This window comes from Pangasianodon hypophthalmus, chromosome 24, assembly GCF_027358585.1.
Source record: "Pangasianodon hypophthalmus isolate fPanHyp1 chromosome 24, fPanHyp1.pri, whole genome shotgun sequence".
Classification (NCBI taxonomy): Eukaryota; Metazoa; Chordata; class Actinopteri; order Siluriformes; family Pangasiidae; genus Pangasianodon; species Pangasianodon hypophthalmus.
Window position 1 is genome coordinate 15438839 of NC_069733.1, and position 27650 is coordinate 15466488.

The 27650-nt window shown below is 38.8% G+C and overlaps 1 protein-coding gene across 5 annotated transcripts in view; it reads left to right on the forward strand.

Moving 5' to 3' along the window:
• The first annotated feature begins 4255 nt into the window (after window positions 1–4255).
• The window catches only part of ksr2 (kinase suppressor of ras 2), a 106205-nt gene continuing 82810 nt past the window's right edge, over window positions 4256–27650 (forward strand). For 4 of the 5 annotated variants that reach the window (XM_034299107.2, XM_034299106.2, XM_034299109.2 and 1 more), the window contains exons 1-3: window positions 4256–5108; window positions 15715–15855; window positions 18997–19147. In XM_034299107.2, coding sequence (XP_034154998.2) covers window positions 4929–5108; window positions 15715–15855; window positions 18997–19147 — 472 coding nt within the window. In that variant the 5' untranslated portion in view covers window positions 4256–4928. Of the gene's footprint in view, window positions 5109–14354; window positions 14927–15714; window positions 15856–18996; window positions 19148–27650 lie in introns of those variants that run through there. The other variant, XM_034299110.2, reaches the window with a different exon arrangement.

Here is a 27650-nt window from a genome sequence, read left to right on the forward strand (position 1 = left end):
GATATGAAGTTTTATCTAGCTATCTAGCTAGCTGACTAATGATCTGTTAGTAAACTAGCTACAGTTTTTCCCATGTAAGCACTTTAAGCGTATTTATTTGGCGAAAGCTAGAACTGGAACAATACAACAGCGATATACCAATAAATTAAAACTAAGTTAAATAAAGTCCATGACACATACTGGAGAGTACTGAGGATATCACCAGTACTTTTCTAACCCCAACCACTGTTTAAATTTTCCTCCTTTTTCTTGTTAAAGAATTCATTTTTCAATTGTTTCCCAGCTGTATTCCTGGCGCTTTGTTTGTACCATTAATTATCTTGATTTCACGTATCATGAAAGAGTCTTCCATCTTGTAATATAAGTGATTGTTCAATAAATAAAACTATTTTTTTCATCACAAATATTAGCTAGCTAGTTTGGTTAGCATGGAGGTTCTGTGGGTGAAAACGTCCAGTTACTGCAGTACCACTGTAATCTCTAAAGTGATAGAGATTGTGATGTAGGATTTTGTGAGCTCCTACATATAACACTGTTTTAACAGAAGTACCAAAAAAACACTTGTGTTGATCCAAACACAAATACTGATTTAAATTTATTTTTGAATGAAGGATTAATGTACATTAACCATTAGCTCTAATTTTCAGTGGGTTTATGAAAGCCTAAAGATGTCCACCCACGCTGGAAGCAGTTCTTTACCTCCTCTCCAGGTTCAGTCAGTGGGAAGCTACACACCTGCTGGAGCTGCATGTGTTCCTGCCAGTCAGAGATCTGGAGCTGGGTTGGAGTGGTGTGATACCCGCTGGGCAGGTTGAGCTGTGCCAGGTGTGTTCTTCAGGTGTGTTCCTTCGCCCTGGTTACTGCTGAACTGCCAAATTTCACTGCCAACCTTTATCATGATCATAGCTTCACCAACACACATACAGTACAAAGAGGAAACAGCTTGTATGGGTCAATGTGAGCCAGATCCTTGGTTCCTTGTGTTCCATGGTTTCATTACTCACACCATACATAAGCTACTACTACTAATAATAGATATAATACACCATTTTTAATTTCCTAAATGCTGGAAATGATACCACTGTTTAAAATTTCAGTGTCAACTGCAAGAGACAAGTGACAAGATTGCAATTTAGTTTTTTTACCTTCACTTATTTATGTAGGTCTTCACACACAAAAAGTACAATTTTGTTATAAAACGGATAGGCATTCATAAGGAAAAAAAGGTTATTTTGTTACAAAATGCTGGTGTTTGCACAATGTTCAATGTAAGGATTACAATAGATTTGAAACAGCAATTTAAGCACCTGGAACCATCAAAAACATCACTTTTCAACGTTTTGTGTATGTGTATGTGTGTGTGTTACAGACAAAGTTACATAAGAACTGTTGTGCTCTAAAATACTTCTTCTTTTCATTAGTTTGGTGCAGTATTAGAACTGGAAAGACTGAAAGCTGTGTCTGAGCTTTAGGCAGCTTTGGTAAGACTTTATAATAATTTAAGTCACTCTGATATAATCATTCTGTAATATATTGTGAAATATTGCTCAGTATGTAAATGTATGGCTTGGTGGTTAGCACTGTTGCCTCACATGTCTGGGGTTGGGGGTTTGTATCCAGTTTCCTCCCCCAGTCCAAAGACATGCGTTGTAGGCTCACTGGCATTTCCAAATTGTCCATACTGTGTGAAAGTGCGTGTGATTGTACCCTGTGATGGGTTGGCACCCTGTCCAGGGTGTCCCCCGCCTTGTGTCCCGAGTCACCTGTTATAGGCTCCAGGCTCGCTGCGACCCTGTGTAGGATAAGTAGTACAGAGAATGGATGGATAATACTTGCACTTATGCTTGTGAAATTCTCTAATTTTCATACCAGTATAATTGCCTAGTGTCTTACGTAAGGAAAAATACATGACAGGGTATGTAGTTATAGAAAAATAATCAAGAATGAAATGGTGTGATATGGCACAACACAAAGCAGAGTTACTTTTATCACTCCAAAGTTGATTATTTTCCCATAACCGCATATCCTGATGTGTCTTATACCAAAGATTACTTTTTTAAATTAAGGAATAACATACTTTTTTTAAAAAATCAGTTTATGGTTACGTTTAATTTTGTGGAACATCTGTGAAATTCAGTTCAATTTTATTTGTATAGTGCTTTTAACAATGGACATTGTCACGAAGCAGATTTACAGAAATATATAAATTCAGGATATAAATTTTACATTTATGAATTTATCCCTATGAATTTATCCCTAATGAGCAAGCCAGAGGCAAAAATAAGTTCGTTCTGGTTATCTCTCATGTTATAACAGCTTTAAACAGTACTCTCACCCAGAAAAAAGCAGCTTATTACTGAGAAACCAGAAATCGCAAAGCCCTCTCTCCTGAAGACTAAAACTCACTGACTGATACAAAACTTACTGATACTGGAGACTCCTTCCAAAAATGTTAAATAAATGCCTCCTTTGCTTTACCATATGCAATTAAAATAGTTACTACAAATGAGTTAGCATTACCACTGCACTGTTGAATTCTTTATATCATGTTTATTACTACTACTACTATTGAAGCTAGGACATTTAGTTAGCCAATACTAGCTAAGACTGGTAAAAGCATTGTTATGGTTACAGTGTGTCCATCGTGTGAGCAGGTTTTTTTCATATCAACGTAAAAAAAAAAATGCTTAAAATATCGCCTAGTGTGGAAGCACATTAAGGGAAAAGAATAGAGAATAAGGAGTTTTGCAATTTGGAAATTATTTCTGTAAAATGTAGTGCAGAATATCTGGCACACTCTGGATATCCCACAATGCATAGCAATATGTACATGTAAGTCTTCAAACAATGTAGCCTGGATGCTGAATAACCATAATTCACTATTTATCTATGCCTGAAACAGCACTCTAATTATGATATAGTGTGGTATTTTAGGAGTATAGCACATTTTAGTGTTTTCTTTGCTCCTAACACACCTGGTTCAACTAACAGCCCTTCCTGTGTTGAAGCAGGTGTGTTAGAGCAAGGAAAACACAAACACGTGTAGGACAGAAGATACTCCAGGACTAGGGTTGGGAACCTGTGCTCTAGGATACAGCATTTGGACACTAACCTCTCAATCTCAGTGCATAGTGGGATTGTATCAGGGCAGTAGATTTACTTTGTTATGGACATGACAAAAACATGTACGCTAGACCGTGGGTTCTTAAAATATTTGCAGCCAGGGAAGCTTTAGTGTAAAAAAAAAGTGTTTATTAATTTTTTGTATTATTTTTGTTTATTATTTATTGGCACCCCAAAGACAGAACACATTAGATTCAAGTTATTACATTATTATACATTATTAATAATCCTACTTGTATTTCAGTTATTAAGGTTTGGATTTGGGTGGCATGGTGGCGCGCTAGTTTGCGTTGCCACCTTACAGATTCCCAGAGTCCCCAGTTCGGTCCTGAGTTCGGGTTACTGTCTGTGTGAGGTTTCACATGTTCTCCCTGTGTTCATATTGGTTTCCTCTGGGTTCTCTGGTTCCATCCCACCTCAGAAAAACATGCCAGTAGGTGGATTGGCTAAAATAAAATGCCCCTAGGTGTGAATGAGTGTGTGAATGTGTGTGTGCTGGTGTCCCATCCAGGGTGTATTCCCAGGACAGGCTCCAGATCCACTGCAACCCTGACTAGGATAATGCGGAGTGAGTTTAGGATAGCGAGTGAGTTTTGGATTAAACCCATTTAATTCAACTGACTAGTTAAAGTGGTAGATAACTAAGAACTCAGTAATAAACACAACTTTGATAACAGCATGTTGTGATTTGCATTGTTGTAAAGAAAACAAAACAAAACACACACACACACAGACCCCAACCTGAGAACCACTCAAAAGTACAAAGAGTACAGAATACCCATAATGCACTTTGCTGTTTTTAGGGAATAGGGAGTAAGGTGTCATTTTGGACACTTTGGTTATTTGTTGTATCCATGGCTTGGTCAAAGACGACAGGCCTCTCTCCTACTACAGGCCTAATAAAAGTTATAATTTAAAAAAATGACCAGCATTAATGTCGAGTGTTTACATAAATATATAAGGCATATACGAGGAAATCCCGAGTATAAGCCTCAGAAAGCTGTTAGCTGAATAGTATGCGTTTAGATAATCGATTTAAGAGGTTGTTCGAGTTCAAACAGTGAGCTCACTGCATTTGATGTCGATCTCGCGAGATGTTGTGGTGTTCTCGCGGGAACTCGGCGCGGTCACCGCTCGCGCTGTTGCCGTCGCTGGTTGCTGTGGATTTGATTGACGGGCAACATGTTGGTGCGGTGGGGGAGCGCCGGGATGCTACAGAGGGGGAGGAATACCTGCGCCCAGAACACACCAAAACACACACACCGCGCTTAGAGACAGCACACCGCCTTCAGTCAATTCCGTATTTTATTATTAGGAAGAGAGAGCGAGAGAGAGAGAGAGAGAGAGAGCGAGAGAGAAAAAAATGCCTCGGAGCGCGCGCTGGACGGTGACGGTCGCTGATGCTGATGACACCGCACTGAGGATCTGATCTCCCCCCCCCCTTCCCCTCCTCCTCCTCCTCCTCCTCCCCCCACTCTTATTTCTTGTGTTATTATGGTAGGCTGATGATCATGCAAACGGCGTCAGGAGACCCGAAACGGACAACGATGATGGAATCGCCTTACACGTAGAGCCTGTTGTATTTTTAGCGCACGCTCCGTTTTTTTTTTTTTTCAATCTGATGTGCATGTTTTTATTTCATTTTATTTTATTTGCATAAGCGTTTTTCTTCTATTGCCGCTTAGATTGAGAGAAAGTATCCTGCTCTTCATCAGCATCATCAACATCAACATCAACATCAACAAAAAAAACAGTAAAAAAAAACAACAACAACAAGAACAACAACAACAAAACGGACTCTGCACATGATGGACGAGGAAAAGATGACGAAAAGCGAGGAGGCTCACCTGAGTTTGCAGAAAGCCCTGCAGCAGTGCGAGCTGGTGCAGAACATGATCGACATCAGCATCTCCAGCCTGGAGGGGCTCAGGACTAAATGTGCCACATCTAACGACCTGACGCAAAAAGAAATCCGCACGCTCGAGGTAACAGGCCGTTTAACATCACCAACACCACCACCATCATCACCAAGACTATCACCATCACCATCACCTCCATCACCATCACCTCCATCACCACCACAACCAACACCATCACCATAACTAAGACCATCACCATCAACACCAACACCATCACCAACACCATCACCACAACTAACACCATCACCATAACTAAGACCATCACCACCAACACCATCACCATTGTTATCACCACCAACACCATCACCATCATTATCACCACCAACACCATCACCATAACTAAATCCATCACCATCAACACCATCACCAATACCACCAACACCATCACTACCAACACCATCACCACCAACACTAAAACCATCACCACCATCACAATTACCAACACCATCACCACCATCACAATTACCAACACCATCACCACCAACACTAAAACCATCACCACCATCACAATTACCAACACCATCACCACCAGCACCACCATCACCAACACCATCACCACCAACACAATCACCATCACCACCATCACCACCAACACCACATCCACTTATCCCTCCACTCATCCTCTTTCATGTAGATTCAGCATTCATGTCCTACTGCTTATCACCACTGGACACAATGTCCATCTTGTTTTATTGCATTTATTGCATCTGTGTGATTGTGTGTGTGTATGTGTGTGTGGGTAATAAATGAAGAAGCTGCAGTGAGGCGCATTCTGCAGGTGGTGCAAAAAAAAAAAAAAAAGAAAAAGAAAAAAAGAGGTGCTTCAGTTTCCTCGCTTGCTAACATGGACACCGATAGGGGCCTTGTGTTGACATAACCATTTGCATTTGTTTTTTTTTTTGTGTGTGTGTGTGGAAACCTCCATTTGCAAACTGGGGATTTTAATTGCTAATTGCGTCATGCTAAGCTCCAAAATGTAAGCAAGAGAAGGCAAGGAAAAACAAGGGACTCCCTCTGGCATTGACTGGAAGCAGGGATGCCCCACAGTGAGGGGAGGTGTTTTTTTTTTCTTAAAGCACATAGACTAACACACTGCTGAAATACTGCACTGTATCCTCACAGCTAGGGTTAATTCTCTCACACTGTATGATACACTACTCACAATTTTGCACATACTGACATCTTCACAGCTGTTCATACCACTCATCTGTACTTTGTACAGTTGTTGTTATATACTCATCTTAATTTAACTTTGCATATCTATCTTTATACACAGGGCCAATTCTGTACATTTTGGGGGCCCTAAGTGAAAACTTACTCACTTACATTCTCACATTAATCATATAGTTTTAAATGCAGGAATGAACACAATTAATACTTACATTATCTTGCAGTTTAATAAACAGTAAAATAAAAACTACTCAAACCCCTTTTTCATTATATGTTGCACTTGTATGTCCAGTATTTTAATCCCTGCTTGGGAGATACAGCCCAATATTGTATTAATCTGCTTACCGTAGCACTAAAATACTTGCTAGCTGTTAACCTTAGCTAACATCATTTAGACATGACTGGGGGAAACTAGCAAGTTCTGCTGCATTTGATTTGCCTCATAAGTGATAATTCGCAGGCTTGAATTGTGTCATTGTTGACCCTGGCGAATTCAACATACGAAGTGAAAAAAAAAACACGTAGATGTCTATTGTTAGCAACAAGCTAGCCAGCTAAATTTGATGAGTGATGTATATTCTCCTCCTCAAACAACAGTATAGTTAATATTTTAGATATAACAAGCAAATGTCTTTATGTTGATACACCTAAAGTGAATACTTGTATATACAGCATAATTCAAAGGTTTCAAATACTTTGTTTACTTCTGATGCTTTGAGCAGCCGTATTGATTTGATGTCACTCTGAAGATGGGGAAGGAACTCGTAGTTCAGAAGGCTTGAGAGGGCGTTTTCTTTGGCTTTTATTGCTTGTAGGTTGGGAGTTAGTTGAATTTGGCTAAAAAATGTATCAGAATCACTTTCAGCTGGTTCGTACACTGAAGATACTCCAAAATATTTCTTTACAGCACCTGAAAAATTAACTTTAGACCATTAGGCTACTTATGTTAGCTTAGACCATTAGGCTACTTATGCTAGCATGCTTAGTAATGTGCTGGCAACTTAGCATGTGTTAGCCTAACACTGCTTACTCTAGATACTAGCCAACTTTTTCCATTTCAATTACAACAGTAAGTGGAAGCAAGAAAGCAGAAAAAAAGACTACATTCTGATTTCTGACATCATCGAAATCATTGGAATATAAATTACTTAGCTTGTGTTTTGATGTGTGATATGCAAGATGCTAATGTAGCTCAAGTACAAAACTAAAGAAGCACAATTTGGACATGTAACAAATATCTAGCCAAACATGTGTTGATTCCTCAGCTGTATTGACACAAACCATTTCTTCTCATAATTTTAGATTACTGCCAAGTAGTCTAACCAAGTATTTACTTTCAGATTACCTCTATGTAGTCTTCATTAGCTTCATTCAGGTTTATAGTTAAATAAGAAAGACCTAGAGGAAAAGTTTCATAAACACACACAACAGGACATGATGCCTTCATTTGACACACAACTCAGAGTGATGTGGAATAACTTTTTTCAGTTGTGTGTGCATTGCAGTGTTGATTAGAGCTTCTGTAGCCTGTGAAATTGAAATCACTTGGACTTCTATATGAAGGAAGAAGGCAAACACATCTGCAGGCAAAAAGAAATAGTAAACTACTTTAGCTAATATTGTTTAATCAGTCCTAGAGTATAATTCCATGTAGCACAGAGATGTATGATTGCCTAATTATTAAAATGGGTACTGCAAAAAGCGAAGTAGTTTATCCAAATAATAAAAAGTACATGTTAAGGGGGGAGTTAAGGATTGTTACAAGGCTATTAATTATTAATTACTAAGGAAAATAGCTGCTATAGCTGTCCGTATATAAACCATTTTCCTGCTTGTTCCTAAACATAAGCTAAGCACGGATTACTGACATGTTTTCAGAAGTATGGAAATCATTTAACTGATATAAACAAAAGTTTCTAAGATTCTTAAAAGGTATTTAAAAGAGGAAACGCTTCAGTGTTGTTTCTTGGCGTTTTTGTGGCAACCCAAAGAGCCGAACAGCACAGATACCTGAAGCCTTATAGAAAAGTGCAGCAGTTGAATGAGTCACAGCAGGTTACTGGTTCAGTGCCAAAAATAAAGGGCTGAGGGATTCAGTCTGGACACAACTGAGACTAAAAACGATTTGTAGGTAGTGTAACTGGGAGAACTGTGCTAAAATTAAGCCCTTAGTTGCCCAGGATAATATTACCATAATTAATTATTAATAATTGTTAATAAATGCTTTAAGTTTATTAAGTGGCTAGTGTTCTGGGACTTACCAGTAATAAGGGGTAATGTTTTTAGATTAGAAATGATATGTACATTCTGTTATCACAGGATTTGATATTATCCTGTCATATCTATTTTTTTTAAAAAGCAGATTGTTAAATGCTCTCGTTGGGGAGAAAAGGAATCTTGCCATGCATCATATTTGGGAACTCCTATCAGTGTCATTATACATCACTTATCATGCATGTAACATTTGTTTAACGCAGTCGCTTACTAGCTTTTTGGCTTAAATAAAGAGTATAGCTATCTCTAGCTAGCTAGTTATATTCTTACATAGCAAAATGACTAAATAAAGGTAGCTAGTGAGTTTCTTCTGCTTCCTGTCATGTCATGCATGCTTAAAATATGTACAACTCTCAAGGGTTCTTTGGTTGTTCTTCTGCGGAACCTTTAATGGCTTAATGTAGAACCCTACAACAAAATGCTTTTGTATGAGAAAGGGTTCCCATTAGAACCCTATTTGGACACATATCAAACAAACCCTTAAAGAATCCATAAAGAACTCTTTTGTCTCAGTGTGTATATACAGTTAACTGTGTAATTGGGTACCAAATTATTGGTCATTATTTTCTTCTTAATATCTAGAACCTGTAAGACATTTCAAATTTAGCGAAATGTCTTGGTCCTTGGTACACTCTTACACAAGAGTGTTGTTCAAGGGTTCTTCAAGGGTTCCTAGCCTCCAAAATGTGTTCTAATTGGAAGCAAACACTCTGTTGTGGGGCTACATAGAACCCTGTAGATATATCTTAACATATTTAACTAATAATCAGCACATATTAATTAGTAACTAGGCTTGCTTTTTCTCAAGAAAGCAATCTGTAAAGCCATTGTAAGCAATGTGAGCTTTTCTTGCTAACTTCTGCCAGCCATCAAAGGAGTCCAAATCCTTCCGTTAGTCCCACTACCTCCGTCCAAATGTCCAAGTGCCAGCACACATAATTCCAGATGGGGAAAGCTAGCAAATTTAGACTGATTGATTTGGTAGAATTAACTTGATGTGCAACCACACCAAAGCTTTGTTCTAGTAAATGAGCATCTCCTGTTGGTTAAAGCTGCTGGATGTAGGATTTGGGAATTTTGCACTCTCTCTTAGCTAGAAAAATGCTATTGCATACTAATATTTTGAATATTTAACAAAGTGGGTTGTGCTACACCCATCTCCACCATGCACATTAATCAGCTATCGGAAGCAATAATGCACATTCAGAGAGAACTCAAGGCTCCATAATAACTAAAAAGGGTTCCTAAATAGTAAAGACACCGGTGGGCTACTTACACATTATAAACTACCGTAGTATCCGGTTTGAGATGTGGCCCAAGTTTATATAACTCTGTGGATATAATTATCTGGTGTTGATCCTTTAATGTTACATATCGCTGAAATACGAGCACGACCTCTACCAAACATTTCTGGGTTACTTCCTGATTTAGGACTGTTTAAGAAATCAAGTTAATTTATCGTGAAGCCTTGCTGTTCCTTGCATGTCAGTTAGCCCTGAGCCTTTGTTTAATGCTGACTGCCAGATGAAGGATCAAAACCTCCACTCAGTCTAGCTAACTATCTAAAATACATCATAGAGAACAAAGCTATCCTAGTATGATTGCTTCCAGTGTGTGTATTTTTATTACCCAATCTGTTTTGTATATGTATTTAGTATCTAGTATATGTGTGTGTGGTTCTATAGTATGTTGAAAGTGTTAGGCATGAGATGGAAGGGTTAGCTAGCTAACTACAAAGCAGTAAATATTTATACAGACACCATGGATGACTCACTCTCACCCAATATAATAAAAAATACAGATAAACTCAAAGACACTTGTTTTTCAGTAGCTGGCTGTCCTGAGTTCTCTAGCTAAAACAACTTCGCAACTGGATAATTATACAAATTCCACAATGAGGATAAATCAACTGTCTATCATCTGTCTATCATCTGTCATTCACCAAATTAGAGAACGAATAAATCTGACTTATATGTTCAACTAAAAAAAAGCTAAAACTCTGTCAGTTCTTCGTAAGCTACTTTTGCAATGCAGCATGTTGTGTAGCTAACTAGCTTTTTTTTCTTGGTTAGATCTTCAGTCATCAAACCGGCCTACACTACAAAATTTCTCTGGAATAAAACACACACTTTTAGATTCTGCTCAGTAATAACCAGTGATCTTGTTTCTTGTAACTTGTAGAATATCACATGATCAAATGTGACAGATCAAATCACGCTGCATGAGGGGTCAGCTGGGCTGACTTGTTTTAGATGTTTCTTGTTTGACGTCAAGACTGACACAAGAAAGTGGGTGTGTCTTGTGATACTCAGACACTTTAGGACTCAGTAACATCTCCACTTTCCAGTTTTGGCTTTTACATCACACCCCTGATACCACACTCAACAGCTTTTTATAGAGCAGTAATATTGAGACATCATAGATTTACTCAAATCATTTGTCTGCCTTTGTTTAACTAGGGAAAACATGTACCATTCATTCATGTTTAGTAAGTGCTTTTTCCTGGTCTGGGTGACAGTGTATCCTGTGAACACTAGGTACGAAACAGAATACACCCTGTACAGGATGCCAATCCATCTCAGGGCACCGTGCACACACATTCACACCTAGGGGCAATTTAGCATAGACAGTCCACCTTCTGGCATGTTTTTGGGAGGTGGGAGGAAACTGGAGAACCCAGTGAGAACAGACATGAGAACAAAATGATACTTCATACAGACAGTAACACTAGCTCAGGATCGAACCGGGAGCCTGGAGTCAGCAATGCATTACCATGTCGCCTCTGGCCCATTTCAAATATTTATATTTCTGCAACATGCAGGGAAATCATGACATATTAAACACCACAAAGCTACAGATAAGGATATAGAAAATACAGAAACAGTTAAAGGTTCCAGTGAGTGAGTCAGTGCACCAAAGAGATTGGTGATAGTTTTGGGGAGTAGGGGTGGGGGGTGGATGTGTCTGGTGGAAATTACATCCACAATAATCCACAGACTTTATGAATAAATGAATATTAGTGAAGTAGTTGAAGCTGCTGTACTTGAACATTTTGTCCAATGTTTGGCCTCTTTGCTGTGATTATAAGTTCTAGTATTATTGTATTTTTTTTATATCAATGATAATTTAGTGATATTTGAATTATAACTGTTTTGCAGTGAATTTTTGCTGTCTGTAGTACACCACATACATGTTTTTTTTAAATCCAGGGGACAAACAAAATAAAGATAAAGAGCTGGTTATGAAAAGTGAGTCTTGATTGTACTGTTAATTGACACTGGCACAGGGTCCTTGTGATTGTTCACCATATATGTTCACTATAGAATATATATACCGGGTATCCCAGAAGTCTCCATACATAGGGGACTATGTATGCCAGCACCACGTCGATTGTGCCTTCGTCATTGAATGTTCATGGACGTCCACTTCTCCGTTGGGCCTCAACACTTCTCGTCTTTTTGAATTTGTTAATAAGTTTAAGCAAGTATAAGCAAGTGTCATGTGTGATGCGCTTGTCATGTTTCCTTCTAAAGTCTTGAGACAGCTTCCCAATCGAACCATGAGAATGATTTCAATACATTCTTCTTTTGTCAAAGGCATTATGACAGGCTATCTGTAAAAAAAAAACCCAACTAATTATGAAAAATTTTGGAAGACATTTTGCTAAAAAGTGTTAATTTCCCCTATGTATAGAGACTTTTGGGACACCCTGTATATAGAGTGTAAATGTAAATGATGTCACATAGCAAGAGGCTTTTGGACTCTTTTAGTCTCTTTTAGGGCTTATCCAATAATCATTGCTATCTGATAATCTCTTCTGATAATCCACTCAGTGGGCTGTCATGAACAGGCACATGGAACGATGGATGCCAGGATCTGGGGAGCTTGAGTCTGACCACGGACGGATTAATGATGCTCTCAGTGGTATAAGCACCTAAATAACGAGGGGAGAGTTTCTTGGGACTATCCTTGAGGGGGATGTCTTTGAATGAAAGCCACACCTTTTGGCCTGGCTATTAGCTGGGTGCAGGAGTCAGACTATGGTCAGCAAGGGGCTGGTTGCGGTCAGCGGAGCAAAGCAGGACCGAACAGGCTTCCTTCCGTATCTTGCGGCAATGCCGGATGTGGGCCTGCACTGAAGGAACAGCAATAACACCCTCCTGGATAGGGAACAGAGGAAGCGCATTACCCAGCGAACACTTAATGGGGGACATACTGGTGGCAGCACTGGACAGGGAGTTGTGGGCATACTCAATCCAGGACAGCTGAGTGCTTCAGGCGGAGGGGTTGTTGGTGGTGACACACCGCAGTGCTGCTTCCAACTCTTGATTGGCCCGCTTCGCCTTTCCGTTGGTCTGGGGATGAAAACCTGAGGAGAGACTTACAGTGGCCCCGAATGCATTACAAAATGACTTCCATACCTGGGAGACAAACTGAGGTCTGTGATCAGAGACTATATCCTGGGGGATTCTGTGTAGTTGGTAGATGTGGTTGATCATGAAATCTGCGGTCTCACGGGCTGTGGGGAGCTTGGGAAGCACAGCAAAATGTACTGCCTTAGAGAAGCAATCTATGATGGTGCACAAGAAGGCTTTGCTTCTTGTGCACACAGCACAGGCAACGACGAAGACCTGGGTGTTGGCTTCCATAGTCGGGCACCAAAAGCATTGCTTCAGCAGGCATAGAGTGCGGCTGGAGCTGGGATAGCAGGAGAATCTGGAACAGTGACCCCACTGGAGGCCCTGTGAATGCACAGAGTCAGGGACAAACAAACAACCAGGAGGACCATTACCGGGATTGGGTTGGGCGCGTTCTCCTGACCACTTCCTCGATCTCCCTCAAGAAGGAAGGAAGATAGTATCGGGGCTTGGGGCTTCCTTTTCGGGGCAAATTGGGGGGAGAGGGCGTCTGGCTTAGTGCTTTTAGAGCCGGGACAGTAGGTGATAGTGAACTTACACTGCTCAAAGAACAGGGCCCAGCGTGCCTGGCGAGAGTTTAGACGCTTGGCAGACTGGACGTAGGCCAGGATCTTATGGTCGGTACAAACGATAAATGGCTGCTCGGCTCCTTGGAGCCAATGCCTCCACTGCTCCAATGGTAACTTAACAGCCAGCAGCTCACGATTTCCCCACATCATAGTTGTGTTCTGCTGGGGAGAAGAGGCGAGGGAAGAAGGCACACGGTTGGAGCTTCTGGTCAGGGATGGATTGTTGGGAGAGTAAAGCACCCACACCCGAGTATGAGGCATCCACCACTACGATGAACTGTTACGAGGGGTCAGGCTGAATCAACACAGAGGTGGAGGTAAACATCTCCTTCAGTTTGGTGAAGGCGGACTCAGCCTCAGGGGTCCACATAAAGGGTGTAGAGGTAGAGGTGAGTCTAATGAGGGGTGCTGTGAGGGGTGTGCTTGAGGGTAACATCCAGTCTGATGGCAAGAGAGAAAAGCCTCTGATGGTCAGCAGTGAATGAGGTGAGGGAGGGCCACAGAGCAGGCTGCCTGTCCCAGATGGCAGTGGCCAAGGCTAGGGCTTCGTCCCTCAACAGCCCCATGATGTAGGCCACCTTAGCCTTGTCAGTGGCGTAGGTTAATGGACGCTGGGCAAAAACAGGTGCACTGAAGGAGGAAGGACCTACACTTTCCAAGGTCGCCCACATAGGGTTCAGGGTCTGGGACATGGGCTTCATGCCATGGAGAACTGGGAGGGGGAGCAGAGGAAGCCACAGGGGTAGAGTGACTGGGCGGGGAACCTGGAGATGGCTGGACCAGTTGGGGAAGCCCGAGACTGAGTTGCTGGTTCAGTATGGCTTGGTGGCTCTTGGAGAGGGCACAAAGCTGTTGCTCATGCTGGCCAAGGAGGGCGCTGTGGTAGGACAGGGCTGAAAGCAGGGGAGCTGGTTCTACTGGGTCCATGACGGCCAGATTGTTCTCTCACAGTCACAAGAATGAAGGGACCCAGAAGCAGAACACAGACACAGGAAGCAGGGTAAATGGGTTTTATTGATAGCTTGAAAATGTGGGAATGGATCGTGGTAACACTGTCAGTAGAGGTCAGGATTCAAACTCTCTTGGCAGTGTGAGAGGCAGTTGCTCAGTCAAAGTGCCCCAGGGGAGGGGGAGCAAGGATGAGTGTGAGCAGGCTTGAGTAGTTGGTGAGGCCAGGGCTTGAACTCAGGACAACTATGTGAGAGTCAAGTGTTTATGCTGTGAACCACAGCAGGGGAGGCAAAGCAGGGCTGGGAGTAGCAGGGAAAGCAGGCAGACAGACTGGTGGGGACATGATCCTGGAACACAGGGAGAAAACAGAGTAAGAAAACAGTGAATACCAGAATAACAAACTTGGAAAACAAACGAGGATAGGCCTGACGCATTACCGCACGAAACACAATCTGGCAATGAGTGGCTGGAGAACCGGAGTTTTTATACACTGCTTGATTGGGTGAGTAGATGAGGAACAGGTGTGATCTATGCTGCAATCAATAGCACTGTGAAAGTGGAGTGCTACACCCAGACACACACACACACACACACATAAACATGACAGAGAGAGAGAGAACACTGGTCCACAAGGAAAGGGAACAACACAGGGAACACACAAAAAGGATATGGCCGGACCTTGACAAATTGGTCAGAAAGTGATGATTAATACTGCCTGCTACATTTAAAACCAACCCCCCCCCCAAAAAAAAAAATATTGGCGAGTATATATGTGAGAAGAGTTTTTCCAGTAGAACAGCTAGCTCTTTGATAGCTATGCAGGAGTCTGTAAGGAAACGGAAATCGGAACGTGTACAATAACAGTCACTAACCCCAAAAGCCTGTTAGTCGAGATGTAATAAAGTACCACTGGGGATAATAGAATGAATATTCTGTGACTACATCAGCTATTTCTCTCCAGAAATAAAATCATAACTCAGACACAATTATTTATTCATGCATATTAAGTAAAAGCTTTATCCTGGTCAAGGAGGCGGAATCTGGAGTCTGTTTCAGGAACACTGGGAGTGAGGTGAGAATACACCCTGGATGGGGGACACATCAATTTTAGCAGCCATCACAGCATTATGGGATATATGGGACAGTGAAGGATACATGAATGCTGCTTTCAAAAATGAGTGAGATTAATAGATCTTAGAAAGCAGCATTGTATGCAAACATCTGATTTGATATAACTTTCTTATTTCTTTCTGTATGTCTCTTTCTCTGTCTGTCTCTCTATTCTCTCAGGGTAAGCTGGTGAAGTACTTTAGCCGGCAGCTCTCCTATAAACATAAAGTGCCCTTACAGGAGCGGAACGTGGAGCTGGATGGCTTTCCTCGCCTCACACACTGGCTCCGCATCGTCAACATGAGGAAGGAGGTCACAGAGGTACTGACACTCAGACACACCCATCTTTACGAGTGATCGTTATTATGTTATGTCTGACACTAACAGCTTCAAAGTATCACTCGTAATTACGACTTTGAGATGTCCATCATAGTTGTATTTTAAAATAATTTAGATGAAGCACTTGTACCGCTAATTTTTTTTAAAATTCTATTCTGTAACCTGTAAAATTACTTAGGATGAAAGCATGAGCCAAATGATTAAATTTATGTAAATGCAAATGTTGTCACACATAATAGCCAGAGGCTTTAGGACATTTTAGTCTCTTTTTAGGGCTTATCCAATAATCTTTGCTATCTGATAATCTGCTTTATACCACAGCGAGGATGAATTCTCAAATCTGATTGGTCAGGAGGTGTTGATTAATTTTCTATAACAGTAGCTCTGACAATAATTTCAGCTGCAAAGCAAATAACAGGTTTATATTAAAACACTCATTCAAATATGTTATTGTTCTTACTGTAGCAACTTACACAGGGATTAACAATTTTAAAACAATGTGTAATTATTGATATGGGGAAATTTTCATTTTTGTGTCAGCGCTTTGTAATAGTCAGCGGTAAAGCTGTTTACCGATAAGAAAGTTTTCTGACACAGGAATGTCTTCAGAACTGAGGAGTTTGTGCTCAACAATATGACAACATGACAAGCTGTTTTTTTTGGCAAGAGAGAGGCTTGTGAGGGAGCTGCTATAACATAAACGATAACAGGACCTAGCTAGAAACGGCTGTTATAGAAACTTGCTGGAAAGTAGAAACTAGCTGGGACATGATGTTATAGGAAAATAACCATCTTTGGGGACAATTTTTTTGGAACAGCTCAGACCAGTACGCTCAGTCAATTCTTCATTAGTACAATAACATTGCATATCACAGGTTTAGAGAAAAGTATACAACTTAAAATTGGGAATAAATGTAAATACATACAGACAATATTTTAATATTTTAATGCGTCCACACTGTGCATCGTACATTATATATGGTAACTGACTATCAGCAGTTACAGTTTCAGTGATTCAGCATGTTCAGGTGGCAGTATTATTTGAAAATTAGGCCAATAGTGGTTAAAGACAATAAAGTTGTCCATTTAAAATCAAACTATCCTCAATCTCACTGCCAGAAAAGATGTCTTAGCAAGTGAAGATGCCTTGAATACAGTAAAAAGGTATCAAATGTTTCTCATTATGAGAATATTATATAACAAATATTAAACCATTAAGCCTGTTTTTAGACATCTTTACTAATTTCAGGCTTACAATGGTCTTATTCTACTGGCAGATAATTTTGCTTCTTTCAAAAAATAAACCCTTGATGTAGGCATAATTATCTTCTAATAGAAAACAATAATTTCAAGCCTGAAATGAATACAAAATATCTAGAAATAGGCTTAATAATCATATATATGGTTAAAAACAATCTAAAAAAGCGAAGTATTAGTTGCATTTGTGTATATTCAAGATATTTTACTTGCTTAAATATCATTTTTTGCAGTGGTACAATAATATTGGCCTCATTGGTTAAAAATAACTAGTAATATATTGTATAGTGGATACTTAATGTACTTCATGTAAATGAAGCTCTGACATCTAATCCTGTTTTCTATCCTATGATCCTGACACAAAACCTGTATTTGGAAATGTAGAAAAGTTTATTTGAATGTAAGAACTGAAGTATAACACTGCAAAGGCAAAAACCAGACAGGTTTCTGAGTGATTTTTCTTGAAAATTAAACAATATTTAAACATTCAAGGGCTACTGAATGAATATACCATTTGTACTGATGAAATATCTGTTTTTATTTCTTAACTGATGAACAAAGGTACAGAAATGCTTGGCTTGCAAAACTGCAGATCTGTTTTTGAGTGGTCATACATTTGCCTAGGGCAAAACAAAAATGTTTTTATTTATAGTAATGTCTGTATTTCTAGTTAAAAATGTATTCAAATTGAAACTGTGCCTTAGCACAGGCAAGAAAATGAAGTGTGTGGGATAAATTTAGCATTTCTTGTCCTGCTGAGTGCAGTTGTGCAGTTTTGTTGTCCAGGGTGATGAAGCTCTCTGCTGGTGAAGAGGAGGAACTGCAGATAGATTGATTGGTCTGGATAGGGATTTACTCACTGCAGTGGAAAAACTCATTTTATAACTGGAATAAGTAAAAAAACCTGAGATCTAAATAATAATTCCTGATGTATATATATATATTTCCAGCAGATTATTATTTTATGCCATATATATATTATCACTTCATATTTGTTTTTATTTATTTATTTTTTTTCTTTCTCTTTCTTTCTTTCTTTCTTTTAAAAAAGATTTTTCTTTACCCTCCCTTCTGTGCTCGATTTTATTTACTCGTCCAATTTTCAAGCTTTGCATTTTGTATATGGTGATTCTCTAAAGTTTCGTTTATCCTATAATTGCTGAGTGTAGCATGATATTACCATAGATATAAGAAAACACTCTTAGCTACTCTTGCTAGTTGTTGGTACTTCATATCTGGGATACAGAAAGGGGACAGATTTGATTATAAGTCAGTACAGGTCTATAGGGGCTTGTTGGCTGTAAACAGCACTTGATCCAGCATCCTGTAATTTTGAAATTTAGCTTTTTTCTAGTGTGCCAGGGGTTAATTTAATTTAATATAGTCACAAGATACTTAGCTGAGCTCATGAAATTGTACTTACAGCTCATATTAAGTAAAGTATTGTTTTTAATTTTATCCATAAAAAGTCAGTCATACTGGTTAAGATGTTGTCTCCTCGATATCCGTGCATAATAAAAACACATTTTGTGTACTTTAAATGAATGGATCTATGAATTAATTGATAGTGTCATATATTTCTATAGTTGAACCCATTGTGTTGTAGCCCATCTGCCTTAAGGTTTGGTGTATTGTGTATTATGAGATGCTTTTCTGCTCACCATGGTTGTAAAGAGTGGTTATTTGAGTTACTGTAAGTCAGCTCGAACCAGTCTGGCCATTCTCTTCTGACTTTTTTCATCAACAAGGTGTTTATGCATGCAGAACTGCTGCTCACTTGATGGTTTTTGTTTTTCACACAAGTCTGTGTGTAGAAATCCCGTGAGATGTATAACCTTTTGTCCTGTGTGTGTGTGTGTATTGTAGGAGATCTCTCCAGGTGAGCTGACTCTTGAGTCGCTTTTAGACATGTCGAATGAAGAGGTGTGTGAGACGCTGCAGAAGTTTGGAGCAAGTGGGGACGAGTGTGCTCGTTTGAACGCCTCCCTCACCTGCCTACGCTCCGCCCACAAATCAGGTGAGCACCCAGGAGCTGTTAGTAAAGGTTCACTCTATACATAATGAATTGGGGTATAATATACAAGTGCTTTTCACTGAAGTAGGTCTTTTGAGGACATATCTTTTTTACTTGTTTGGGAGAATTCAATTCTAGAGTTATAGTAAGACTACTGTTTGTATTTTTAGGGTACTTTGTACTTTGGAGAACAAAAAGTGTATCTGTACATTGTTTTTCTGACATTGTTTGTATGAAAAGAGTGACACCTGGTGGGTGAGCAATTATGATGCTAGGAAAGAATTTAGGGCTTAAGATACAGTGACATAATATTTATGCTATTAAAATACTTACAGTGATACAACCTTTGTAAGACTTTATCTATGTCACAAATGCACACTCACTTTTATATAAGTAGTATGTTTTCACTAGAAAGGGGAGGAGCCACCTGTGGGTGCTGTTTTTTTTTTCTTTTTTGTGGAAAAATTCTAATACACCATGGACACAAAATAAGAGCAAAAAATTTCAACCAAACATTTAGGGCTTTACAGTTGTTGTACACAATGTATAGTATTTATTATGTAATGAATCGTACAGCATTTGAGATGCAATTTAAAAGTAACAGGACTTGAAATAACTGATATGACTCTGGAGAGCTACAAATACTAATTGCAATTGTTTTTAAAATGATAAAATGACACTGGAGGTTGAACTACAGTTTCATGTAGTCACAATAAAATAAACAATCTTATAACACACAAAAATGCTCACTGGCAAAAAGTTTCACTGTAGAAAGGAATAGTCTGTACAAAGGAATAGTCAATAGTATTTCTCCTTTTATTTCTCTTTCTTTCTTTCTTTCGTTCTTGAGTTACCCCTGCTAACTGTGATGTTCGTGGCCGTCTGTGTAGTTCCTATCTGCTCTTTCTGTGTTGAACTGTGTTTTGCCTGGTTTTGTCTGAGAGTGAGCCATCACTATTACCCTGAATAGCAAGAAAAGTCATAATCTGAAGTTTTATGCTGTGGTTAGTAAGCTAATGTTTAGATTGGGAAGAAAGAGGTACCACTGTGTGTGCATGTGTGCAGGTGTGTATATGTTTAGGAATGCTGTAATGCAGGTGCAACAGGTGTGTATATGTTTAGGAATGCTGTAATGCAGGTGTAACAGGTGTAACAGGTTTATATATGTTTAGGAATGCTGTAATGCAGGTGTAACAGGTTTCTATATGTTTAGGAATGCTGTAATGGAGGTGTAACAGGTTTATATATGTTTAGGAATGCTGTAATGCAGGTGTAACAGGTTTATATATGTTTAAGAATGCTGTAACGCAGGTGTAACAGGTTTATATATGTTTAGGAATGCTGTAATGCAGGTGTAACAGGTTTCTATATGTTTAGGAATGCTGTAATGCAGGTGTGACAGGTGTGTATATGTTTAGGAATGCTGTAATGCAGGTGTAACAGGTTTATATATGTTTAGGAATGCTGTAATGCAGGTGTAACAGGTTTATATATGTTTAAGAATGCTGTAACGCAGGTGTAACAGGTTTATATATGTTTAGGAATGCTGTAATGCAGGTGTAACAGGTTTCTATATGTTTAGGAATGCTGTAATGCAGGTGTGACAGGTGTGTATATGTTTAGGAATGCTGTAATGCAGGTGTAACAGGTTTATATATGTTTAGGAATGCTGTAATGCAGGTGTAACAGGTTTATATATGTTTAAGAATGCTGTAACGCAGGTGTAACAGGTTTATATATGTTTAGGAATGCTGTAATGCAGGTGTGACAGGTTTCTATATGTTTAGGAATGCTGTAATGCAGGTGTAACAGGTTTCTATATGTTTAGGAATGCTGTAATGCAGGTGTGACAGGTGTGTATATGTTTAGGAATGCTGTAATGGAGGTGTAACAGGTTTATATATGTTTAGGAATGCTGTAATGCAGGTGTAACAGGTTTCTATATGTTTAGGAATGCTGTAATGCAGGTGCAACAGGTGTGTATATGTTTAGGAATGCTGTAATGGAGGTGTAAAAGGTGTGTATATGTTTAGGAATGCTGTAATGGAGGTGTAAAAGGTGTGTATATGTTTAGGAATGCTGTAATGCAGGTGTAACAGGTGTGTATATGTTTAGGAATGCTGTAATGGAGGTGTAAAAGGTGTGTATATGTTTAGGAATGCTGTAATGCAGGTGTAACAGGTGTGTATGTGTTTATGAATGCTGTAACGCAGGTGTAACAGGTTTATATATGTTTAGGAATGCTGTAATGCAGGTGTAACAGGTTTATATATGTTTAGGAATGCTGTAATGCAGGTGTAACAGGTTTCTATATGTTTAGGAAAGCTGTAATGCAGGTGTGACAGGTGTGTATATGTTTAGGAATGCTGTAATGGAGGTGTAACAGGTTTCTATATGTTTAGGAATGCTGTAATGCAGGTGTAACAGGTTTATATATGTTTAAGAATGCTGTAATGCAGGTGTAACAGGTTTCTATATGTTTAGGAATGCTGTAATGCAGGTGTGACAGGTGTGTATATGTTTAGGAATGCTGTAATGCAGGTGTAACAGGTTTCTATATGTTTAGGAATGCTGTAATGCAGGTGTAACAGGTGTGTATATGTTTAGGAATGCTGTAATGCAGGTGTAACAGGTGTGTATATGTTTAGGAATGCTGTAATGCAGGTGTAACAGGTTTCTATATGTTTAGGAATGCTGTAATGCAGGTGTGACAGGTGTGTATATGTTTAGGAATGCTGTAATGGAAGTGTAACAGGTTTATATATGTTTAGGAATGCTGTAATGCAGGTGTAACAGGTTTCTATATGTGTAGGAATGCTGTAATGCAGGTGCAACAGATGTGTATGTGTTTAGGAATATTGCAGTGAAGGTGTAACAGGTGTGTATATTTAGAAGAGTTGCAATGCAGATATAACAGATGTGTATATGTTTAGGAATGTTGTAATGCAGGTGTATATATATATATATATATATATATATATTTATTTATTTATGTGTGTGTGTGTGTGTGTGTGTGTGTGTGTGTGTTTGGGAGTGGGTTTGAGGGGGTGGGTGCAGCAGTGTTATTCTGCCAGTAGAGGGCAGCACAACATAATGAGGTAAAACCCTACCTTTTCAATAACTGAACACTTGCAGATTATTTTGAAGTTGTACTGCAAGGACATCAACTCAGCTAAATAAATATGGAATGCTTGCTTACGACACCACTGGTATTTGATGATATTCCAATAAATTTCACTGTCGATAATTTAATGCAAGTTTTTCATGGCTGGAATTGAATTCAGTGTTACAGTAATTGTCTTTTCATAGTGTCTTCTTATAGTAATAAATCTATTAACCATAAACACAAATAGTATATGCTTTTCTACACAATTGTGAAAATATATCAGAATGGATGCTGGTGGTTGATTTGTTTTCATACGTAACTGCAACAAGATATTAAGTGCTTTATTTAACAGCATTGTGGTGTAATGACTTTATACATAGCAAATAAAATTCAAGTTTTAAAAAGGGGTGCCATTTTAAAAATGTACTTAAATAGTATCTAAAATTAAACAAACCTTATTTGTAATTTGTTCTTAAAAACAAGGATTTAAGTGATTATTATCAAGCCTCAGAGCAGGTAAGGTTGAAATATACACTTGTTGTGCACTTCAGTGCCAGCAGAGGGCAGAAGAGCTCTTTCTATGATGTGCCAATCATATCTACATGATATAACAGAAAGAGAGAAGAGATAACAGAAACTTTCCTGTCATATTCTTGAGCAGCAGGATGACAACACTAAGAGTGCTAATATTTTCCTGACATTTTGCTGAAGCTCTCAGTTACTCTGTTGCCTGAATTCTGCTTTCCCCCCGGCGGATTGACAGGAAGAGGCGTCACCTAAGAGCTGAGGGTGGTTTGAATATGTTTGCAGACATTTTTAGCTTCTCATCAGTCCCCGTGTGTTACGCAATTCTCATTTTATGAGTCAGGTTCAACGACAGGTCTAGTTTTTTCTGTCCTCTTGCTAACATGAAGCGATCGTCTCACATAAAGACATATAAAGAGCGACTGTGTCTCGTTGATGGTTGAGGAACAATGGTTGTAATTATGGGAGACACTCCAGAGTGGGTCCTCACTGTGTCCTGTGGGACGCCGGCTATAGATGGACAACACAGGTGTGTAATTTTGAGATCACACTTGTCTGTCACTGGTCTTTCACACGGTGGCTTCCTTGTTCTTGATGTGCGATCACACGGCCTGCTGTCCTCTTTACTAAAACTCCAGATCTACTAATGGGCATTTTCACTGGCAAACATAATGTGAAAATGTAACCTTTCAAAAAGGAGTGTGAGAGAGTGATAGACTTAGCACCTAACTTCACTAACAGCAACCCAGAGAACGAGGCTAACAAACATTTATCAAAGGATGGTTTTATTTAAGGGCGGTTAGTGTGATAGACTAGGTTTAATATGCTTCTTTTGTGCTAAAGCTAAATGAACACAACAGAGCAAACACTAAGAGCAAAACATAGGGGAAAAAAAGAAATATAATTTGTGATGAATGTTAGATGAATAAGATACTAAGATGAATATTAGTGGAGTTGGTGGTTTATTATAGAATTTGGGAATTTTCTTATTTAAAAAAATTAAAATATGTAGTGTCTTCCTTTGTATAGCCTTTGTCTTTGTGTACGTTTCATGTGAATTGAATAATTTTTATATAAATTTAAACAAAATTGTTTGAAATTGTGTAACCATCAGTAAACAGGAAGTAATATACGTTTACTGGACTTGGATACACATGAAGACATATTATGCATTTCTTCTACAAGTGAGAAATATTAAAACACGCTGTTATAGGAAAATAATCAACAACGTCATGGTGCGATGCCGACCAACACCAAGTGGAGTCACTGTTACCACCCCAAAGCTGATTATTTTCCAATAGCAGCACATCCCAAAGTGTTTTATTCCTCTTATACCACAGCAATTCACCAATGCTAACAATTTTTAAAAATGTTTTAAACCGTAACTTACATTAGAGAGGCCCTACTCTCTCTTGAAGTAAATAAGACAGAAAATGGAGCTGGTCATTTTACTGAGTTTGTCATGAACACTGGATTAATTTCCTTTGTCTAGATATCTGAGATATCAGTGTTTCGAACAGGAAAAAATGTGCCTATGATAATAACAGAGCCACACACGTAAATCAATTATAGCAATTAACTGTCATTTACTCTCACTTCAACTTTCAACAGCCGACTCATCTGTTAGACACTGCACGCTTATTAACTCTGTACGAGAGATAAATACAGTATATCATCCCTTTGTGTGACGTATATAGTCAAAGTTTAAATCTCATCTGACAGATTTGTCGTCATGGAGATGAATCATAGTGCATGGTTCTATCAGTGACCTCATTTTACCCGTCACCTGCCTGCAAGCCCTACCAACTCAAATGTTGACTTTTTTTAATTTCCCGTACTAAACAGGGCCCAGTGCCTCAGAGGGTCTGCTGCTTACGAAAGTGCAGGCTTCCCCTAGAGAAATAACAGTGTACAAACGCACAAAAAACTAGCGAATAGTCTTTTATTCTTAGAGCTTCAAGTGTGTGTGTGTGTGTGTGTGTGTGAGTTCAGATCTGAAAATCTCCCCTATAGTAAGTGGCACTAAAAGTTGCAAGAGTTAAGTATGTGCAGTGATTTAATACCACCGTGCACATCCATATTCAGACATAAATACAGACTATTGAAAAGTTATGTGTGAGGTGCAGCTTGCCTAAAATAATTTTTCTTTCATAATATCGGCTTGAGTGAGGAGCAGTAGTAAGTCCAGCTCCATTGTCTGCAACTTTGATGTAACCACAATCAAACCGTCAATCTGAAAGTCACATTTTGGGCCGTAAATACACTCAAAAAACTATGGAATGCCATTGAGATCAATATTAAATACTTAAACATAGGGCAGGGAGACCCTAATAATTATATAATTGATATTGCGATAAAGTATGCGATGATACACTTTTCTGAGATATCACAGATATTGTAATATCTTTTTTAATGATTTCTTTATGCAAAATAAAAACTACAAACTCTGCAAGAGGATTTGATAAACTATTCTGCTGTCTGAACCTTTTAAACAGAATTTAAATTTAAATTTATTTTTTGTACACATTAAGTATCATCAAGTTTTTATTTTTTTTAAATGCAACACTGGTATTTTGCAGGCACTTTGTTAGGAGACCTATATATAATAATGCATGTCTTAAAATACCAGGATATGATATTTTTGTCATATCGCCCACTTCTACACAAACATGACATTTTTAATAGGACCATTGCATATCAGAGACATTGCTTATCTCAAGGAGTTACTATTTAAAATGTACAATTTTATGAATAAAATTTGAACTACTCTTACATAAATTAAGCTGTAAGCACAGCAGATGAGTGCTTGGTCAGCTTCTTTCATTTTCTGTCTTTTTGAGCTTAAAAGCTTGTGTTTAAAGGTGGCAATTTGAACACTATTGAAAAACTCCACCTCGAACACCTCTATTAAAAAAAGCCTGGCAGCCTTTGAACTACACACAAGTGATTTTTAAGCATCTGAATGGGACAGTCAGAAAACCAACTGAAGTGCATGTGCAGACCAACTCTGAATACAAGGAACTTTCCCTGTGTGAATATTGATGTAACTTTTGAACTTGCGCAGCCAACTCTGAATACCATCCAAAACCAGTGAGGACCTATTACTAAAGCTCTGAAGCTTAGAGTAGGAACAGGGTTGACACTGTTTCTTAAATGATGAGGAGCTCTGTTTTGATGCTAGCGCATGTGGAATTTGCTGGTTAACCCTGGGTTATTGGGATTTCTGTTAGATTTGTTTTGCCTTTGCACACTATTGGTATTTTCATGGCCAGATTTGAAGAGTTGTGACCCATTTTCATGCAAAAATGTGCTTGTGATATGCTCTTATAAACCCTGTCTGAAAGCCAACGCAAGGATAAACCTCTAAATATGAAAATAAAGAGCAGATGTTTTTCCCTGGAAGTACTGAAAGCTTTAATGAAGAGTAGCAGGGCGTCACAAACATTTGTGTTACCCCAACATATTTCTCCTTCTTGATCCACTTCTTGCTACTCATTACCCAGTCTCGTAGCCTCCGATGAGCCAAAGAAACTTCATGCTTGTTGAGTGTGCTATCTTCAGTAGTCTTGTTGTTCTAATTAACAGACTCATTACACCTCAAAATCACTGGAAAAGGCTATGGAGATTATCATGGGTTGTTCAGTTTCAAAATAGTATTCAATATTGTCTCCCTGGTGTCTCTTGAGAGTTCTTTCTTTTTACTAAATGCTAATATCTGCTTTCCTTTGTGTATTGTGCTAGCATGAGAATATGTTCTTGGCTCACTCTCAGATGTGCGAGGTGCCGTTGCCAGGCAATAAGGCAGGAATTTACATCTCTCCTGATTAATTTAAAGAAACATGTATGAAATGTGTTTTCTACACCGAGCTCGGTGTATCTTTATTAGCAGCAGACAATGAGCTACTCCTTGCAAAGAGGTCCACCACAATAGCACTATTCTTCCTGATTCATTAGCCAGTTCATCTTTTCCACTGTGACCAAGGTGGGACCAGAAGATTGACAAGAAAAACAGTCGTCCATTTTGTTTCAGTTAGCAATTTCCTAATTGCTAGTTGCGTAACATTTTAGCTGTGAGTATTAGATATTGTAGTGTGAATTAGAAGTACACCTCAAAATTCTTAAATTAATTTGGGTGCTTAAACAATTTTTAAGAACATGCTGAGTTTTGTATGTTGGAAGCAAGATATCTAACCTGCCAACCATGAACAGCAAATACAGCACAATATAAAAGATAGTTAAATGGTCTATTCTGACTTACTCTTTTTTAATGGAATAATTTACAATTGGATTCTTATGTCTGCAAACTGCTAATGTTAGCGCTTCCTCCATTTTGGCCAAAACGCCTGAAGCAATTTATGCTAGTGGTTGATGATATGAATTCATCTGTAAAAGTTCACCAATGCTAAACTCAACAGTTCTATGTGCGGCACTTAGATTTATGGTGCATTTCACTGGTGTAACTGGCTTTTGCTGGCTTTAGTTTCCACCCCCCTAACAAACATCTTTAACTGTGTCACGGTAAAACACAAAAGGATGAAATCATTTCAATGGGAAAAGGCAAGTCCGTCAAGGTGATCTTTGATCCTGCATGCTTCAGTGAGGAAAACTTTTAATTGTTAAGTGGCATATGAGTTTTGATACTCTATTCTCAGAATATTACTTGTCATAGTTATGTAAAAACAAACTAGCTAGCTAACATGACAACTACATTCCTTTCAAAATCACGCCACATCAGGGACACTCATAATCAAGGCAAAAGTCCAGGTAACATTGCGAACTCACAGTGGACTTCTGGTGATTGAGACCTCTGGTGGACAGGTGAGGTATTACACAGTGTAGCTGTTAGTGTTTAAATGCTTGTAATGAGAATTGCTG